General features: G+C 40.7%; 1 protein-coding gene across 1 annotated transcript; it reads right to left on the reverse strand.

The window, feature by feature from the left end:
* Positions 1-6,741: 6,741 nt before the first annotated feature.
* LOC138905912 (zinc finger BED domain-containing protein RICESLEEPER 2-like) lies at positions 6,742-7,736 on the reverse strand. Its single transcript, XM_070194426.1, has 2 exons — positions 7,088-7,736; positions 6,742-6,833 (listed from the first exon to the last, which is right to left on the reverse strand). The coding sequence occupies exons 1-2, from the start codon at positions 7,734-7,736 to the stop codon at positions 6,742-6,744; spliced, it is 741 nt and encodes a 246-aa protein (XP_070050527.1).
* Positions 7,737-21,989: the final 14,253 nt, after the last annotated feature.

Consider the following 21,989-nt stretch of genomic DNA (forward strand, 5'->3'; position numbering starts at 1 on the left):
TGCTTTATGAAAGGGTTTTCCCACGGAGATTTCCCACATTAGTAGTGGGAAAGTTTTATTATTATTCACATAACCTTTTAGTTTTCTCTTAGTCTATTTCGTGTTTTCTCCCTCCGTCTCTCCACTCCAGCGACGAATTTTTCACCTCACTCAATTTTCAGGTAAATCTCTCTCTCTCTCTCTCTCTCTCTCTCTCTCTCTCTCTCTCTCTCACACACACACACACACACACACACACACACACACACACACACACACACACCCCCACTCCTTTTACGATTTTGATTTTTTGAAACTTAGGGATTTTCTGCTATTTCAAACCCTAGGTTTGAGAAAATTATTGATGTTCTCTCGTACATGTATAGTCTAATTAAACCTAAGTCTTTATTTGTTTCGTCTTAGAAACAATGAATTTGTTAAAAGACAATATTGAGTTGGTTCATTCTTGTTAGTTTGGTCTATTTTTCAGATCTGTTTTTTTTAATATGGATTGGTGTTATGTATTTACAGGCTTTCTTCACAAACATGGATAAATTAAAAAGATTTCTAAGTTTCCCATGTCAAAATGAGGAATATTTTCTTCCTCGAGAACTGTAAACTAATGTAGTCTTTATTTAAAAGTAGCTACAGATTTAATAATGCAAGCATAATCCTGCTAGGACCGCAGACAAACACCTTCTAAAACTAGAGTTTTCTTGAATTATGCCACATTTTTTATGATATAGTAATTAAAGTAATGTCTAAGTTTATATTGGAATATCTTTTGGGAATGTTTTTCAAATTCTTTTAAAAGTACATAAATGAGGGTGGGCTTGGGTTTGTTCACAGGTAATCTAAAAATATAGCTTTTAATTGAATTAAAAAATAAATAAAAAAAGAAAAAGAGTAGTTACTACTAATATTTTTCCGAATTAAAGAGGAGAAATTAATGAGTTCATGACTTATTTCATTAGGTTCTTGAATGTGTCTATTTGAGAATGATTTTATCTTTTGAGTTCTTGTCTTAGCTTAACATTTCCATTTGATTTTCTTTGTTTATAGGTGTTTGGTTCTTTAGAAGTTGAAGGTGATAGATCTAACTGAGAGCAGATGCTAGTGGTGCCTATTATTTGGCTTATAGGTATTGATTTTTACAAAGAGATGGTATAGTAATTTTTTTCCCATTAGAAGTACTGATACATTATCTATATGCGAGTAAGTTTCATACATTAGATATTTTTGAAACATATTAAAATGATTAAGTCCAGCCAGACTGCTAAGCTTTTTATCTTTCCGTGTGTTTCACTTTAAAGTTTGAGAAATAAAGATACTTACTTGCATAAATTTTCTTTAATAAAGTTTATTTTTATAATAATTGTATTTGTTTTTACAGGATACTTTCAAACGAAGCTTGAAGGAGTTCATTCAAAATCAGTCGATTGATGATAACTATGGAATACTTGTCACTAGTGATGTTAAAAGTCTCAAGTCTCAGATAAACTCCCTCTTAGCATCTGGTGTATTTCCTGTGCCCGTTCTCCAGCATCTGATGATAACTAAGGACTAGTTTCTTTTATTAGTTTGTCTTGGATGGTAGCTGGATGTTGAATATTGAATGCTGGATTTTTTGAGTTTTTGTTCTACTTTCTGTTTAGTTGGATATTGTTTATGAAATGGATTGAATTAGGTGTTGTTTATGAAATGGATTGGATTGCATGTTGAATTTAGTATTTGAATGATTAATTGTATTTAGTCTTGTATTGCTGGTTGTACATTCTGTTTGGCAGGTGGTATAGTTCTAAAAATAAACTTGGCCGTGAAAATATTTTCCAGATTTTCCATGGATTTCCCACCGACTCCTTGGGAAATTTGTGCATATTTTTTCCAGAATTTTAATATCTCCCACTGATTTTCGTGGGAATGTTCATATGTTTATTTTCAGGTTACGAATATTTTTCACTGCTTCCATGTGAAAAATAAAAAAATATCTAAATTATTTTTAATACATCCCACAGATTCGGTGGGAAACTTAAGAAAATTAAATTATTTTATTATCTTACTTTTTCCACAACGTTCATGGAAAAATACACTATGTGACCCCACCAAGTTCTCGTGAAGCCCGTACTGGGAAACTCCCTGAGAATTACCCACGAATGTCATGGGAAACTATTTTTCCACCAGCCATATTTCCACTGAGCATCTCCCCTGGGAATGTCGTGGGAATATTGAGATTTCACACAGATTTCCCACCGATTCTTCCGTGGGAAAAGTCTTTATTTCTAGTAGTGACTGGTGGTGTAACTGGAGCAACTCTAGGACGCCCTCGTCCTCTACCACGAACTGGAGCCCTTCCTCGGCCTCTGCCTCGGCCTCTAACACCAGGAGGAGAAACTCCTCCATGGTCTGGTACATCCGATGTGCGCGTTCTCACCATCTGTGAGAGAATGAGAGAAAAATACTTTGTACTACATCAACTACACGGTAGGAGATGAAGAAAGAGTAGTTTCCTAACACCCTATAGCCTCTCGAAGATAGGTACAGACGTCTCCGCACCGATCCGCAAGACTCTATTAGGCCTGCTCATAACTTGTGAGACCTACGTGAACCTAGTACTCTGATACCATGTTGTCACGATCCAATTTCTCCTATAGGCCATGATAAAGCTTAACATCGTTGCTAGGCAAGCCTACGATGAATTTACTATGTGATTCTTTCTTTCAACCAATTTCCAAGTAATTAAATCCCATTTGTTTAGAAATTTGAGAAACAAAGAGTCAAATGATCAAATAGAAACAATCTGAATGCAAGCATAAATGTGTAAATACCACAAACCCATAAGGTCTACTAGAGTGTGTACCAAGATCTGGTATCACAAGTGTATGAGCAACTAGTAGAATACACAAAACTCTAACTATTGTCTGAAATAAAGTAGACAGAATATAAATACAAAAGAGACTCTAGGCTCGGGAATGTCACGACCCAATTTCTCCTATAGGCTGTGATGGCACCTAACGTCGCCGCTAGACAAGCCTGCGATGAAGTTACTATGTGATTTCTTCTTTTTAACCAATTTCCAAGTAATTAAATCCCATTTGTTTAGAAATTTAAGAAATAGAGAGTCAAATGATTAAAATGAAAATAACCGAGTGCGAGCATAAATATGTAAATACCCCAAAACCGTAAAGTCTACTAGAGTGTGTACTAAGATCTGGTGTCACAAGTGTATGAGCACTAGTAGAGTATACAAAACTCTAACTACTGTCTGAAATAACATAGACGAAAAATAAGTACAAAAGAAAGGCTCTAGGTGTTGCAGAATGACTCAGGATGCAGCTCACCACTAGGCCTCTGGGTAACGGGGGTGTGCGCGGGTATGTCCACCAGATGCACATGCCTTAGATCCTGCACGGTTAGTGCAGAAGTGTAGCGTGAGTACATAAACAACATGTACCCAGTAAGTATCAAGTCTAACCTCGAAGAAGTAGTGACGAGGGGTAGACATCAACACTTACTATGGGCTATAAATAAAATGCGGAAATCATAAATAAGCATGGATTATGTAAGCAATTAATACCACACAGTAACAAGAAATGAATAATAATTCCATTTACTAACAATAACTTCGAATCAATTCCTGTCCTTTAAATAATAGTAACCGCTCAAGCCATAAATTAATATCAAGTAAAAGTTAGGCTCCGAGTATTATCACGCATGATTTATGCCGAGGTCGTACGGCTCGATCCAGAAATATACTGTGCACTGCCGAGGGTCGAACGACACAAACCATAGATGCATCTACTAACATGCCGAGACGAACGACCCGCTACCATGAGAGTAGAGGAAAGATTACCTCGCTCGTGGAAATACTTGCGACGTGAGTGAACATAAAATTATTAGAGTTCTTATAAAATCCTTCAATTCTTTCCAAACACAAGAAATCCAAACTAGAGACTTTAAATATTTAAATACTTAATCTCAGCTCATTTCAAAGTAGTTAATGTGCATAAGTAACCTAACAGTGCAAACAAGGCATGGTGTAAGCCTAAGACTACCCAGACATCACATAGAATACAGCTACGCACGGACTCTCATCACCTACTGCGTACGTAGCTCCCCACATATATAATTCACAAAAAAGATACACCTAAGGGGAAGAGTTCCCTCTTACAAGGTTAGTCAAGAGACTTACCTCATCTCAAAGCTCGCCTTTCGGTCTTAAATTTTCTCTAAAGCCTCCACTCGGTGCCGAAAAATCCGAACTAGTCAAATATTGTATAAATAAATCAATATATATTCCAAAATTCATAATTTAACTATTAGAATAATTTTCCAACCCAAATTGGAAGATTCTTAAAATTCAACCCCGGGCCCACGTGCCCAGATTCCGAAAATATTTAAAGAAATTCGTTACCCATAACCTTACTAACTCAAATATATAATTTTTACCCAAATCCATAATAAATTTCGTGGTTAAATTCCATTTTTATAAAAACCTAGGTTTTTCATCTAAACCCACAATTTTCACTAATTTACATGTTAACATCTACCTATAAACTATGTATTTAACTCAGATTAGATAGAAATTGCTTACCTCAAATAGCTAGTGAAAATCCCTGTCTAACCAGCTCAAAAATCGCCCCAAGAAGTGCAATAAATGAACCCCAAATGCTCATCCCCGACTTAAATGAAGTTCTGCCTTCAGCGTTTTTCGCACCTGCGGTGCCTCTGCCGCATTTGCAGTGCTAGATCCTTTTCAGTGGACGGGATTTCCGCTTTTGCGGTCCCGCTTATGTGACGAGCATGCCTTTCCTGCGGCTTGAGCCGCATCTGCGTCCTCCCCAATCGCACATGCGCAACGTTCCAAAGCCGCTTATGCTACACAACCCACGCACCTGCAGGCTCGCACCTGTGCCCCAAAGCTCGTTGGTGTGGGCACACCAGATATGGTGCACCAACAGACCTTTTGAGTCTTAACTCAATTCGCGCATCGTCCGAATGGCATCCGGGGCCCCCGAGGCCCCGTACGAACGTACCAACAAGTTTGAAATTATAAAACTAACTCGCTCGAACCCTCGGAATGCATAAAACAACATCAAACTAAGAATCACACCTCAAACCAAATTGAAACGACTTAGGAACTGCAAGTTCTTCAACTTACTCTGAGCGCGCCGAAACATACTAAACTTCTCGAAATGACACCAATATTTGCGTGGAAGTCTTAAATCACCATATGGAACTATTCCCAGGCTCGGAATTCAAAATGGACCTCGATAACACTAAAACCTACTCCTAACCAAATTTAAAGAACTTAAAACCTTCAAATAGTCAACTTTCACTATTAAGCACCCAAGCGCTCCCGGGTCGTCCAAAACCCGATTCGAACATACACCCAAGTCCAAAATCATCATACAAACCTATTGGAACTGTCAAATCCTGATTCCTAGGTTGTTTACTCAAAACGTTGACCGTAGTCAAACTTAGCCTTTTAAAGCCAAACTAAGGAACCAAGTATTCTGATTTCAACCCGAACCCTTCTGAATCCCGAACTAACCATCCCCGCAAGTCATAAAACAGTAAGAGCACATACGAGGAGCCTTATTTAGGGGAACGGTGTTCTAGAAAGCAAAACGACTGGTTGGGTCGTTATATTCTCCACCTCTTAAACAAACGTTCGTCCTCGAATGAGTCTAGAATCATACCTGAAGTGCCGAATAAGTGTGGATATCTTCTCCGCATGTCCTCCTCGGCCTCCCAAATCGCCTGCTCGACTTGTTAGCCTCACCACTGAACTTTTACCGCAGAAATCTTCTTGGACCTCAACTGGCGAACCTGCCTATCAACAATGAAAACTGGCTCCTCCTCATAACCTAAGCTCTCATCTAACTGAACCGTGCTGAAATCACGTGCCTTCTGATCCACGTAACTCTTCTGTCTAGAATGTGTTGTGTGAAGTCGCTCCTGAATCAACTTTACCTTTTCCAAGGCATCCTTCACCAAGTCAATACCATATAACTTAGCCTCACCGGGATCAAACCATGCGATGGGGTAAACGACATCGCCGAACATATCAAGCCTCAAATGGAGCCATCTTGATGCTTGACTGATAACTGTTGTTGTAAGCAAACTCGGCCAAAGGCAAGAACCGATCCCACTACCCTCCAAAGTCAATCACACATGCTCTGAGAATGTCCTCAAAGTAGGGGTGGGCATTGGTCGGTTCAGTTCGGTTATGAATATTATCAATTTAGCATATCGGTTATCAGTTTATAAATTTGATAAACTGATAACTGAACCGATAAGATATCGGTTATCGGGGTATCGGTTAATCGGTTATAGATCATTATCGGTTCGATTATCGGTTTACCCAATAAGATAACTCAATCTAGAGTTAAGCAAAAAAGAGAAGACAATTCACTGGAGTCAAGGAAAAAAGAGAAGAATTCACATATAGTATACTACCCATTTCTGCGTTTTGTCTAGTGGGCACAATTGGATTAGTACTAATTCTTCAATAACAATTGTCCAAATACATTTTAATAATAATACAAAGTAGTAGCAATTTCACCTTAAAATTAACAAGTCCAAACATATAGTACTAATAGTTCAAATTCAAGTTAACAAGACAATAACAACTTAATCCTTATAGGCTTCACCAAATTGCGCTCCAGCCTCCAAACAACGCCCAACATGCCTCATTAAGGACTTAGTACCACTTTGTTGTGCATTGTAATGAAAAACAAGATGACAATTACATCTTACTTTTCACCATCCATCATCACCTTCTTCAATCCTTTCATAGTAACACCAAATAGGTGAGGTAGTTTTGTGACCATGAAGTCGAGGCATGATTACACCTATTAAACATAAAAAGAAAAAATATTAAGTCAAATAAATTCTTAGCAATGCATACTATAGAAGTTGAATAATGAACTTACCAAAGTTTCAACTCATAACTATCTAAGATTCTACACTTCATCATCGCAAGGTTCTTTTCCAAGTTTGGCAAAATCTAAAGAGAATAATATATATTAACAAGTCAAACAATAAAAATATTAAACAAACTATTTATAAAAATAATATACAACCAAACAAATAAAAATATTATCACCTTGTTCTAGTTGCTCGAGAACATCTAAATCTTCCTCAACACTTACTGGTAGTGGCTTACTCTGAAGCCAATCTTGAAGGCACACTAGAACTTCTACCAATTTAGGAGTCAATGAACTCCTAAACGAATCAAGAATACGCCCTCCGGTGCTAAATGCACATTCGGATGCCACACTTGAAATAGGAATAACTAACACATCTCGAGCCATCTCAGCAAGAATGAAAAATCTAGGTGAGTTTACTTTCCACCAAAGCAATATATTAGAGTCTGCTATTTTATTTTTTACTTCTTCTGTAAGATACTTTTCCAATTCTGATTTAAAATCTACACCTCCAATCCCAGCTTTATGTCTTTTTAATTCTTCAAAGAAAGATTCAAAAGTCCCTTCAGTTTGGACAATAATAGTACTCGCTAAAAGCGATGAACTTGAAGTTCCTATTGTGTCCAATGAAGAGTTAGATAAACCTGAAAAAGTTCGACTACCTTTATCTTTTGAATGAGACTTTACATACTCATCAAACAATGAAGTAATGTATGTTTGCACTTCTTTTGCTATAATTGGCCCTTTTTCTTCAAACATCTTGGCAAGTGCAAAACTAACAGAATCAAATTTGTACCGAGGATCCAAAACACATGAAATGGAAATCATCTTATTTATTTTTTCTGTATCACCCAATACTTATCAAATTTCTCCTTCATCTTTTTTGCCATTGAACCCAAAAGAACATATTCATTTGATATCAATTATTTTAAATAAATGGCAACTTCACAAATTTCAAGAAAATGATGATTTGATGTGATATAAAGTGACCCAGATACCTTTAAAGTAAGCTTATAAAATATTTCAAGAAATTTTGTCAATTTCTTTACATCCTCCCAAACACTACTCAAAAGTGTACCTGCAGGACTTCTATCCATAATATCAACAAACTCAAGATGATGTGATAGGCCAATATCATGATCAGCATAATGTAAAATTGCACTCTCGTATTCAATAGCCCTGTTCAACATCAAGTAGGTGGAATTTCACCTTGTAGGAACATCCAAACATAAAGATTTCTTAACAAGATTTCCTTCTTCACAACATTCCTGAAATTTTTTTCACCTACTAGGAGGCTGTCTAATATATCTCACTGCTTGCCTAATATGTTCAATAGACACATATGATTCTTTTATACCATCCTGAACAACAAGATTCATAATATGAGCCATACACCTCACGTGAAGGTGCTTACCATTCATGGAATTGGTTTCCCATTTAGTTAACTTTTTAGAAAACTCCTTCAGTGTTATATCATCAATCCAATGGACAGTAATACATATATAATTTATTCTTTGTAAGGAAGTCCAAGTATCAGTGGTAAGGCAAACTCTTAGTTCTTTAAAAAGCTTCACCAACTAATGTTTTTCTTCATTGAAAAGATCAAAGTAGTCCCGAGTCACAGTTCTACGTGAAGGAATTCGAAAAAAGGTTGTGCAACTTTCATAAAATTCATTAAACATTCCTTTTCAACAAAGCTGAAAGGAAGTTCATCAATGATCACCATACGACACAAAGCCTTTCTACATGTTCTTGATCAAATTTCCAAGGAACAACAACTATATCACCCTTATTACCCCCCGGAACAGGTTGAAAGGCTAATTTTGATTGACTTGTTACAACATCTAAAGATATTTTTTTACAATTGGCCATATGTGTAATGACCTGGCCGGTCGTTTCGAGAGTTGTAGCCCCAATCTCCTATTAACTGCTTCTCCCATACCTATTTCTGCTATTGTGACTTGTCGGGAGGGTTCATTTTGGTTTTGGAGTGTTTTGAGACACTTAATCCCTAAATAAAGGTTTAAGCCTTAGGATTTGGACCGTAGTCGGAACTGTATGAAGATAACTCCGGAATGGAGTTCCATCAATTCTATTAGCTCTGTTAGGTGATTTTGGACTTAGGGGTGTGTCCGGATAGTGTTTTGGAGGTCTGTAGCTCATTTAGACTTGAAATGGCGAAAGTCGAAGTTTTGGAGATTTTGACCGGTAGTGGAATTTTTGATATCGAGTCCGGATCCCAATTACGGAAGTTGGACTAGGTCCGTAGGGTTGAATATGACATGTGTGCAAAATTTGGGGACAATCGAACGTGGTTTGGTTAGTTTCGGCATTGGTTGTCGAATTTGGAAGTTTCAAGTTCTTTAAGTTTGAATCTGAGGATGATAAGTGATTTTAGAATTGTTTGATGTGTTTTGAGGGCTCGACTAAGTCCGTATGGTATTTTTGGACTTGTTGGTATGTTTGGTTGAGGTCCCGGAGGCCTCGGGTGTGTTTCAAATGCTTAACGGATTGAGTTTCGGACTTATGCAATTGTTGAAGCTGCTGCACCTGGTGTAATCGCACATGCGCACTTTGGGTTGCAGGTGCGGCACTGCAGAAGCGGCCATGGAGCCACAGCAGCGGTTTAGGCCCTATCAATCTGGGGCCACAGGTGCGACGATAGATCCGCAGAAGCGGACACACAGAAGTAGAAGAGAAGCGCAGGTGTGGGCTCGCAGATGCGACCCTTGTTCGCAGATGCGGATCCAGTCCCCTTAAGTGATTTTCGCATATGTGATGGTATTTATGCAGGTGCTGTACCGCAGATGCGGTTGAATGCTCGCAGAAGCGAGATCTCTGGCCGAAAAAGGGCTAAGTACGAGGGTTTGATTTCATTCTTCATTTTTAGACTTGAGAGCTCGGGATTTAGCGATTTTTCGAGGGCTTTTCAGAGGAAGCTTTGGGGTGATGATTTATAACTCATTTTTGGTTGTATTCCATTAATCTATAGTTGTCTTCTCCATTTAATTTCGGATTTGGGGTTGAAAATTTGCGTAAAAGTTGAGAAAAGTTTTTAGGCCGAACTTTGGGATTTTTATCGAGATTTTGGTATCGGATTTGGGTTATTTTGGTATGAGTGAACTCATGAGTGAATGTGTGTTCATATTTTATGACTTTTACCCGATTCCGAAACGTGGGCCCGGGGAGACCTTTTTGGGTGATTTTCTAATTTCTTGCTTTAGCCTTGATTTCATTAATTAGATTAATTTCTTGTAGTTATATTTATGACATGTAATTGATTTTGGCTAGATTTGGGCCATTCGAAGTCGAATATTCGTGAAAAAGGCATTGTTATCGATTGATTGAGCTTGGCTCGAGGTAAGTGGCTTGCCTAACCTTGTGTGGGGGAAATCCCCTTAGGATTTGGTGTTGTTATGATATGTGAGCACCGTATACACGAGGTGACGAGTGCGTACACGGGCTATTTGTAGGAAAGCATGATTTTTTTTACCGAGTAATAGCCTGTTTTCATCTTATCTGAGTATACTAGCATGTGTAGTAATCCTGTTAGCCTAGAATAGCATGTCTACGTGTCCTAATTGCCTATTTAAACTCCTTGCAGCATGTTTAGTAAATCCCGCTTCTTTCTTCACTTGTACTTAGTCTAAATTATAGGTTTCTTCATGTAACTATTATATTCATTTATTTGAGCTGCGTATTTACTTTGGAACTACGGGACGGTATACCGGGAGATCCTCCCTGCATATTTACTTTTGAGACTACGAGGCGGTTCCTCGGGAGATCTCCCTGCACATTTACTTTGGAGACTATGAGGCGGTTCCTCGGGAGTTCTCCCTGCATATTTACTTTTGAGACTACGAGGCAGTACCTCAGGAGATCTCCTTGCACTTTTATTTTGGGACTACGAGATGATATCTTGGGAGATCCCCTGCTTTTATCCCTGTGTTTTGCGTTGCTACTTTGCTATATTCTCCTTGTTTAAATTCCAGTCTCTTATTATATTTTTATACTCTCCTGCTTATTTATTATATACCAGTAGGGCCTTGACCTGACCTCGTCACTACTCGACCGAGGTTAGGCTTGGCACTTACTAGTTACCGTTGTGGTGTACTCACGCACTTTCCTGCATATGTTTTTCATGTGCAGATCCAGGTTCCTTTTACCAGTCTCATCCTTAGTTGCAATTGTTGCTGTTTCAGAGAACTTCAAGGTACATCTGCCCGCACCTGTAGATCCTCGGAGTCCCCCTCTATCCCCCTATGTTGATTCTTCTCTTATTTCTATAGACACTGATGTATGAACAGTTAGAACTTCATAGAAGCTTATGACTTACGGTGTTCCGGGTCTTGGGAGTATCATGTATATTTCGAGAGTTGATTATTGCATATGGCGAGCAACATCTCAATTGCTTATTAAAATATCTGTTACTGTTAGTTGTTAAATTTTCATGTTTTTCATTTATTTCCGCAAGTGTTGGGCTTACCTAGTCGTAGAGACTAGGTGCCGTCACGACGATTCACGGAGGGAGAATTTGGGTCGTGACAAGTTGGTATCAGAGCTCTAGGTTCATAGGTGTCGTGAGTCACAAGACGGTTTATTAGAGTCTCGCGGATCGGTACGGAGACATCTGTACTTATCTTCGGGAGGCTATGGAACTGTTAGGAAAAATAATGCTTCTTTGATTCCTTGTCGTGCGAAATTTGTTGGCATCAAAAATTCTAAACTTATGTAATCTATTCTTTCTCACAGATGGTGAGGACCTGTACCGGAGGATCTGATGACCAGGCACCCGCACCCCCTGCTAGAGCTGCCAGAGGCCGGGGCCGGGGTAGAGGACGACCACGCGGTACAGCCAGAGCACCCACGCGAGCTACGACAGAGGAGCACCTAGCAGCTCCAGAGGGCAGGCACCAGAGGTTCCTATTGCTGCACCAGCCCTCCAGGAGACTCTAGCCCAGTTCATGAGCATGTTCAGCACCTTAGCTCAGGCTGGATTGATTCTATTAGCTCCCGCTGCATTACAGGCCGGGGGAGGGGCACAAACTCCCGTAGCCCGCACTCCTGAGCAGAGGGTCCAGGTTGATCAGGCCCCAGAGTTCATTCCTATGCCGCTGATAGCTCTGGTTCAACATGAGACTAGGACATCCGCTTCTGAGGCGGAGCAGCTCAGACTTGAAAGGTACAAGAAGTACCACCACCTACCTTCAGCGGATTGGCTACAGATGATGCTCAGGGTTTTAGGTTTTCTGGAGGAGTATCATTGTATTCTTCGTACTATGGGCGTAGCGGAGACGAGTGGGGATTCTTTTACCACTTTTGAGCTTAGAGGAGCAGCCTATTAGTGGTGGCGTGCTTATGATTTGAGTAGTCTAGATGAGGCAGTTCACTTACATGGACTCAGTTCTAGGACATGTTTTTGAGAGAGTATGTCCCTCAGAGCCTCAGGGACTCATGGTGCGCAGAGTTTGAGCAACTGTGCCAGGGTGCTACGACTGTGTCAGAGTATGCAGCCCGCTTTAGTGATTTGGCCCGACATGCACCGGCCTTGGTTGCCAGAGTTCGAGAGAGGGTTCGATGGTTTATTGAGGGACTCCACCCCAGTATCCGGATTAGTATGGCCAGGGAGTTGAAAATGGATATCCCTTATCAGCAGGTTGTGAGTATTTCCAACAGATTAGAGGGCATGCTTGCCCGAGACCGAGAGGAGAAAGAGGCCAAGAGGTCTCAAGAGACTGGTTCTTATTCTAGAGCTCGTGCCCCAGCAACTCGCCATGGTAGGTGTCATGTGAGTCTCCCCGTTCATTCAGCTCTTCCAGACGCCAGTGGTGTTCCAGCCCCTTCTAGGCCCCAGGAGCCTTATTATGCAGTGCCAGTATCTAGTGTGCCTCCTGATCGGGGTGCTTTTAGCTGCCAGTCCAGCAGACCTGGCCCGAGTCAGTCGCAGTAGCCACGCCCTCCGAGAGGTTGTTTTGACTATGGCGACACCCGCCATATGATGAGGGATTGCCCCAGACTTAGGAGGTTTTCACCTCCACAGACTTCTCAGCCACCACATGCTCCGCCGAGTCCTCAAGCCATGATTTCAGCACCAGCTATCACCCCACATGCTCAGCCAGCTCGAGGTGGAGGTCGAGGTCGCCCTAGAAAGGGAGGCCAGGCAAGGTACTATGCTCTTCTGACTCATACAGAGGAAGTTGCTTCCAACTTTGTCATTACAGGTATTGTTCTAGTCTGTCATACAGATGTGTCGGTATTATTTGACCCAAGATCTACATATTCATATGTGTCCTCTTATTTTTCCCCACATTTGGGCATATCTCGGGATTCTTTGAGTTCCCCTATTTATGTGTCTACTCCTATGGGAGATTATCTTGTTGTGGACCGCGTGTATCAGTCGTGTTTGATTTCTCTTAGTGGTTTTGAGACCAGAGCCAATTTATTATTACTCAACATGATAGACTTTGATGTTATCTTGGGCATGGACTGGTTGTCGCCCCATTATGATATTCTTGATTATCATGCTAAGACTGTGATGTTGGCTATGCCAGGTTTATCGCGATTAGAGTGGATAGGTACCTTAGAGTATACTCACAGCCTAGTCGTTTCATTTATTAAAGTTCAACAAATGGTTGAGAAGGGGTGTGACGCGTATCTAGCTTATGTGAGAGATGTCAGTATTGATACCCCTATAGCTGAGCCAGTTCCAGTAGTGAGGGACTATCCAGATGTGTTTCCAGCTGATCTTCCGTGCATGCCGCTCGACAGAGATATTGATTTTGGTATTGATTTGTTGTCGGGCAATCAGCCCATCTCTATTCCTCTATATCGTATGACTCCTCCTGAATTGAAGGAGTTAAAGGAGCAGTTATAGGAGTTGCTTGATAAGGGCTTTATTCGGCCCAGTGTGTCATCTTGGGGTGCTCCTATCTTGTTTGTGAAGAAAAAAGATGGTTCTATGCGTATGTGTATTGATTATCGCCAGCTGAACAAAGTTACAGTGAAGATCAGGTATCCATTGCCTCGTATTGATGACTTATTTGATCAGTTATTGGGTGCCAGAGTGTTCTCCAAGATTGACTTATGTTCAGGCTATCATCAGTTAAAGATTTGGGAGCCAGATATCCCGAAGACTGCTTTCAGGACCCGATATGGTCACTATGAGTTTCTTCTTATATCTTTTGGGCTGACCAATGCCCCAGCAGCCTTTATGAATTTGATGCACAGTGTGTTTCGGCCTTATCTTGACTACTCCGTCATTGTGTTTATTGACGATATTATGGTGTACTCTCAGACTCGGGAGGATCACGAGCATCACTTGAGGACTGTGCTTTAGACTTTAAGAGAAATGAAGTTGTATGCAAACTTTTCTAAGTGTGAGTTTTGGCTAGACTCAATGGCATTTTTGGGCCATGTAGTATCGAGTGATGGGATCAAGGTGGATCCGAAGAAGGTGGAAGCAGTGCAGAGTTGGCCTAGACCGTTATCAGCTATGGAGATCCGTAGTTTTCTTGGGTTGGCGGGGTATTACCATCATTTTGTTGAGGGATTCTCATCTATTGCAGCACCTATGACCAGGCTGACCCAGAAGGGTGCTCCGTTCAGGTGGACAGAGGAGTGTGAGGAGAGCTTTCAGAAGCTCAGGACAGCTTTGACTACAGCCTCAGTTTTGGTATTACCTACAGGTTCGGGGTCTTACATTGTATATTGTGATGCGTCGCGGATTGGTCTTGGCGCAGTGTTGATGCAAGACGGTAGGGTGATTGCCTACGTGTCCAGATAGCTGAAGGTTCATGAGAAGAACTATCCTATCCACGACCTTGAGTTAGAAGCTATTGTTCATGCCCTGAAGATTTGGCGACACTGTTTGTACGGTGTTCCTTATGAGATTTACACCGATCATCGGAGTTTGCAGCATCTGTTCAAGCAAAAGGATCTTAACTTGCGTCAGCAGAGGTGGTTGGAGCTACTTAAGGACTATGATATCACCATTTTGTACCACTCGGGGAAGGCCAATGTGGTGGTCGATGCTTTGAGTCGCCGGGCATAGAGTTTGGGGAGTTTAGCATACCTTCCAGAAGTAGAGAGACCCTTATAATTAGATGTTCAGGCCTTACCCAGCCAGTTTGTGAGTTGGATATTTCAGAGCTGAGTCGAGTGTTGGCTTGTGTGGTCTCTCGGTCTTCTCTTTATTATCGTATCAGGGAGCATCAGTATGATAACCCCTACCTGCTTGTCCTTAAGGACACGGTTGAACACAGTGATGCTAAAGAGGTCACTATTGGGGATGATGGCGTATTGAGGATGCAGGGCAGGCTATGTGTGCCTAATGTAGATGGTTTGCGTGAGCTGATTCTTTAGGAGGCTCATAGCTCGCGGTACTCCATTCATCCGGGTTTCGCGAATATGTATCAGGACATGAGGCAGCATTACTGGTGGAGGAGAATGAAGAAGGACATAGTAGAGCATGTGGCTCGGTGCCTAAATTTTCAGCAGGTAAAGTATGAGCATCAGTGGCCTGGTAGGTTGCTTCAAAAGTTAGAGATTTCGGAGTGGAAATGGGAGCCGATCACTATAGATTTTGTTGTTAGACTCCCACGGACTCAGCAAAGGTTTGATGCAGTTTGGGTGATTGTGGATAGGCTGACCAAGTTAGCTCATTTCATTCTTGTGATGACCACTTATTCTTCCGAGCGGCTGGCTCGAATTTACATATGTGAGATCTCCAGGCTTCATGGCGTACCGGTATCTATCATCTCTGACTGGGGTACGTAGTTTGCATCACAGTTCTGGAGGTATGTACAGCAGGAGTTGGGTACTCGGGTTGAGTTGAGCACAACATTTCACCCTCAGACAGACGCACAGTCCGAGCGCACTATTAAGATATTAGAGGATATGCTCCGTGCGTGTGTGATGGAGTTTGGAGGGTCATGGGATCAGTTCTTTCCACTTGCGGAGTTTGCCTACAACAACAGTTATCAGTCAAGCATTCATATGGCAATGTATGAGGCTCATTATGGTAGGCGGTGTCGGTCCCCAGTAGGTTGGTTTGAGCCGAGCGAGGCTAGATTATTGGGTACGGACTTGGTTCAAGATGCCCTGGATAAGGTGAAGGTGATTCAGGATCAACTTCGCACAACCCAGTCCAGATAGAAGAGTTATGCGGATCGGAAGGTTCGCGATGTTGTATTCATGATTAGAGAGCGGTCTCGCTCCAGGTTTTGCCTATGAAGGGTGTTATGAGGTTCGAGAAGAAGGGCAAGCTGAGCCCAAGGTTCATTGGTCCCTTTGAGGTGTTGCGGCATGTTGGGGAGGTTGCTTATGAGCTTGCCTTGCCTCCCAGTCTAGTAGGAGTCCATCCAGTATTCCATGTTTCTATGCTCCGGAAGTATCACGACGATCCGGCTCATGTGTTGGATTTCAGCTCAGTCTAGTTGGACAAGGATCTATCTTATGTCGAGGAGCCAGTGGCTATTTTGGACAAGCAGGTTCAAAAGCTAAGGTTAAAGAACATTGCTTCTCTGAAGGTTCAGTGAAGGGTTCAGCCGGTCGAGGAGGCGACTTGGGAGACCGAGCATGTTATGCGCATCCGTTATCCTCATCTTTTCACCACTTCAGGTATGTCTTTATGCTCGTTCGAGGATGCACGATTGTTTTAAGAGGGGAAGGATGTAATGACTCGGGCAGTCGTTTAGAGAGTTATAGCCCCGATCCTCTATTAACTGCTTCTCCCATACCTATTTCTGCTATTGTGACTTGCCGGGAGTGTTCATTTTGGTTTTGGAGTGTTTTGGGATACTTAGTCCCTAAATAGAGGTTTAAGCCTTAGGATTTGGACCGTAGTCGGAACTGTGTGAAAACGACTCCTGAATGGAGTTTCGTCAGTTCTGTTAGCTCTGTTAGGTGATTTTGGACTTAGGGACGTGCCCGGATAGTGTTTTGGAGGTCTGTAGCTAATTTAGGCTTGAAATGGCGAAAGTCAAAGTTTTAGAGATTTTGACCGGTAGTGGAATTTTTGATATCAGGGTTGGATCCCAATTCCGGAAGTTGGAGTAGGTCCGTAGGGTTGAATATGACCTGTGTGCAAAATTTGGGGTCAATCAGTCGTGATTTGGTTGGTTTCGGCATCAGTTATCGAATTTGAAAGTTTCAAGTTCTTTAAGTTTGAAGCAGAGGATGATAAGTGATTTTAGCATTGTTTGATGTGGTTTGAGGGCTCGACTAAGTCCGTATGGTATTTTAAGACTGGCTAGTATGTTTGGTTGAGGTCCCGTGGGCCTCGGGTATGTTTCGAATGCTTAACGGCTTGAGTTTGGGACTTATGCAATTGCTGAAGCTGATGCACCTGGTGTAATCGCATCTGCGCACTTTGGGCCGCAGGTGCGGCGCCGCAGAAGCGGTTTAGGCCCTGTCAAGCTGGGGCCGTAGGTGCGGCGATAGATCCGCAGAAGCAGAAGAGGAGCGAAGGTGCGGGCCGGCAGATGCGGCCCTTGTTCGCATATGCTGACCTAGTCCCCCTTAAGTGATTTTCGTACCTGCGATGGTATTTCCGCAGTTGAGGTACCACATATGCGGTTGAAGGCTCGCAGAAACGAGATCTCTGGCAGAAAAAGGGCTAAGTGTGAGGGTTTGATTACATTCTTCATTTCTAGACTTGAGAGCTCAGGATTTGGCGATTTTTCGAGTGTTTTTCAGAGGAAGCTTTGGTGCAATGATTCCTAACTCGTTTTTGAATGTATTCCATTAATCTATAGTTGTCTTCTCAATTTAATTTCGGATTTGGGGTTGAAAATTTGGGGAAAGGTTGAGAAACGTTCTTAGGCCGAACTTTGGGATTTTTATTGAGTTTTTGGTATCGGATTTGACTAATTTTGGTATAAGTGAACTCATGAGTGAATGAGTGTTCATATTTTGTGACTTTTACCCGATTCCGAGATGTGGGCCCGGGGAGACGTTTTAGGGCGATTTTCTAATTTCTTTCTTTAGCCTTGATTTCATTAATTAGATTTAATTCTTATAGTTGTATTTATGGTATGTAATTGATTTTTGCTAGATTTGGGCCATTCAGAGCCGGATATTCGTGGTAAAGGCATTGTTACTTGATTGAGCTTGGTTTGAGGTAAGTGGCATGCCTAACCTTGTGTGGAGGAAATCTCCTTAGGATTTGGTGTTGTTATGATATGTGAGCACCGTGTACGCGAGGTGACGAGTGCATACACGGGCTATTTGTGGAAAAACCTGATTTTCTTTACCGAGTACTAGCATGTTTTCATCTTATCTGAGTATACTAGCATGTGTAGTTATCCTGTTAGCCTAGAATAGCATGTCTGCGTGCCCTAATTGCCTATTTAAACTCCTTGCAGCATATTTAGTAAATCCCGCTTCTTTCTTGACTTGTACTTAGTCTAAATTATATGTTTCTTGCTGTAACTGTTATTTTTATTTGTTTGAGCTGCGTATTTACTTTGGAACGACAGGACAGTATACCGGGAGATCCCCCATACATATTTACTTTTGAGACTACGAAGCGGTTCCTCGAGAGATCTCCCTGCACATTTACTTTTGAGAATACGAGATGGTTCCTCGGGAGTTCTCCCTACATATTTACTTTTGAGACTACGAGGTGGTACCTCGGGAGATCTTCTTGCACTTTTATTTTGGGACTACGAGACGGTATCTCGGGAGATCCACTACTGTTATCCCTGTGTTCTGCGTTGCTACTTTGCTATATTCTCCTTGTTTAAATTCCAGTCTCTTATTATATTTTTATACTCTCCTGCTCATTTATTATATACCAGTAGGGCCTTGACCTGACCTCGTCACTACTCGGCCGAGGTTAGGCTTGGCACTTACTAGTTACCGTTGTGGTGTACTCACGCACTTTCCTGCATATGTTTTTCATGTGCAGATCCAGGATCCTTTTACCAGTCTCATCCTTAGTTGTAGTCACTGCTATTTTGGAGAACTTCAAGGTACATCTGCCCGCGCCCGTAGATCCTCGGAGTCCCCCTCTATCCCCCTATGTTGATTCTTCTCTTATTTCTATAGACACTGATGTATGAACATTTAGAACTTCGTAGAAGCTTGTGACTTACGGTGTTCCGGGTTTTGGGAGTATCATGTATATTTCAAGAGTTGATTATTGCATATACCGAGCGGCATCTCAATTGCTTATTATAATATCTGTTACTGTTAGTTGTTAAATTTTCATGTTTTTCATTTCATTTCCGCAAGTGTTAGGCTTACCTAGTCGTAGAGATTAGGTGCCGTCACGACAATTCACGGAGGGAGAATTTGGGTCATGACAATATGTGTAAGCAATGATTTCGTACCATTATCTTTTGTGTCAGCAAAATATTCTCTTTTGCAATGTTTACAGACACCCCTTTTATTTCCTTCAGAATGGGTGAATGGGTATTCATATTTTATGACTTTTACCCGATTCCGAGACATGAGCCCGGGGAGACCTTTTTGGGTGATTTTCTAATTTCTTGCTTTAGCCTTGATTTTATTAATTAGATTAATTTCTTGTAGTTGTATTTATGACATGTAATTGATTTTCGCTAGATTTGGGCCATTCGGAGTCGGATATTCGTGGAAAAGGCATTGTTATCTATTGATTGAGCTTGGCTCGAGGTAAGTGGCTTGCCTAACCTTGTGTGGGGAAATCCCCTTAGGATTTGGTGTTGTTATGATATGTGAGCACCGTGTACACGAGGTGACGAGTGCGTACATGGGCTATTTTTGGAAAAGCATGATTTTCTTTACCGAGTAATAGCCTGTTTTCATCTTATCTGAGTATACTAGCATGTGTAGTAATCCTGTTAGCCTAGAATAGCATGTCTACGTGTCCTAATTGCCTATTTAAACTCCTTGCAGCATGTTTAGTAAATCCTGCTTCTTTCTTCACTTGTACTTAGTCTAAATTATAGGTTTCTTCATGTAACTGTTATATTCATTTATTTGAGATGCGTATTTACTTTGGGACTACGGGACGGTATACCGGGAGATCCCCCCTGCATATTTACTTTTGAGAGTACGAGGCAGTTCCTCGGGAGATCTCCCTGCACATTTACTTTGGAGACTATGAGGCGGGTCCTCGGGAGTTCTCCCTGCATATTTACTTTTGAGACTACGAGGTGGTACCTCGGGAGATCTCCTTGCACTTTTATTTTGGGACTACGAGATGATATCTCGGGAGATCCCCTATTTTTATCCCTGTGTTCTGCGTTGCTACTTTGCTATATTCTCCTTGTTTAAATTCCAGTCTCTTATTATATTTTTATACTCTCCTGCTCATTTATTATATACCAGTAGGGCCTTGACCTGACCTCGTCACTACTCGGCCGAGGTTAGGCTTGGCACTTACTAGTTACCGTTGTGGTGTACTCACGCACTTTCCTGCATATATTTTTCATGTGCAGATCCAGGTTCCTTTTATCAGTCTCATCCTTAGTTGCAGTTGCTGCTGTTTCAGAGAACTTCAAGGTACATCTGCCCACGCCCGTAGATCCTCGGAGTCCCCCTCTATCCCCCTATGTTGATTCTTCTCTTATTTCTATAGACACTGATGTATGAACAGTTAGAACTTCGTAGAAGCTTGTGACTTATGGTGTTCCGGGTCTTGGGAGTATCATGTATATTTCGAGAGTTGATTATTGCATATGCCGAGCGGCATCTCAATTGCTTATTAAAATATTTGTTACTGTTAGTTGTTAAATTTCCATGTTTTTCATTTCATTTCCGCAAGTGTTAGGCTTACCTAGTCGTAGAGACTAGGTGCCGTCACGACCATTCACGGAGGGAGAATTTGGGTCGTGACAATATGCGTAAGCAGTGATTTTGTACCATTATCTTTTGTGTCAGCAAAATATTCTCCTTTGCAATGTTTACAGACACCCCTTTTATTTCCTTCAGAATCAATAATTTGGTCAAAATGATCCCATGCAGGAGACCTCTTTTTTCTTTCTTTCCTTGCTGTCGATTGAACTGATTGAGATTATGTCGTCGCATTTGAATTAGAAGCTCTACTTTCACCAATCACCTTATCAATTATGAAATTTTCAGCCATGCGTTTGTGTCACTGTGAGTTTGAATTTAAAAGAAATCAAGCAGCGAGGCAAGAAAATCTTAGAAAACGAAATAGAAGAATCAAAAGTAAAAGAATACATGTCCTTATTCTAAAAGATGTCAATAAACACCCAAATACTCGTATATAAAAAGAATTAAACCCAAAAACAGTGACTTCAACTTTAACGATTAGTAAACACTAAAAACACAATTGACTTCAACATTATTGCTTCCCTTGTCAACTGAAATCAACCAAAATCCCAAATTACCAATATCATTATCAACATAGCCATATAAGTAATGATAACACTAATAAAAATCTCAGCCACTAATTCTTAACTTAAAGTTTAATGCTTTGGAAAACCCACAACAAAACTGAAACAATTTCAGACCCCAAAAAAGAAAGGAAAGGATCAACTCTTGGAATTTATTTCTCTTAGAAGTCAAACCTACCCTTAACCAAAAATCTACTGAACTTAATCAAACCCCATAAGCACGTTAAGTTCTTGAATTTACTTTATTTGCTAGTCAACCCTACAAGATTTTTAAAATACTGAATTTCATCAAATCACATAAGAAAAGTCACAAAGAAACACTAAACAAACAATTGATTTCAACATTATTACCTTCAAGATTACAATTTTTTACAACTAAAAATACAATCGGACACATAAATACACGAAATTTACCCCCCTAAACAAGAACTTGAACACCCACTTAAAATTTCCAAAACTAGAAACATTTAAGTGTCATAATAGCTAAAACTAATCAAAGCACAAAATCAAACTCATAAAGAAATAGTAAACAAATAATTAAATTAAATATTATTACCTCCCATGTAAACTAAAATTAACCAAAATACAGTAAAAATTATAACTTTTTACAACTAAAAGCAAAGCACAACATAAATTAGCCACGCAAAAACATGAAAGTGAATGAATTTAAGTAAGAACTTGAACATCCACTTAAAAATTCCACAAATAGAAAGATTTAACTGACATAATAAATAAT

Source organism: Nicotiana tomentosiformis, chromosome 1 (assembly GCF_000390325.3).
Source record: "Nicotiana tomentosiformis chromosome 1, ASM39032v3, whole genome shotgun sequence".
Lineage (NCBI taxonomy): Eukaryota > Viridiplantae > Streptophyta > Magnoliopsida > Solanales > Solanaceae > Nicotiana > Nicotiana tomentosiformis.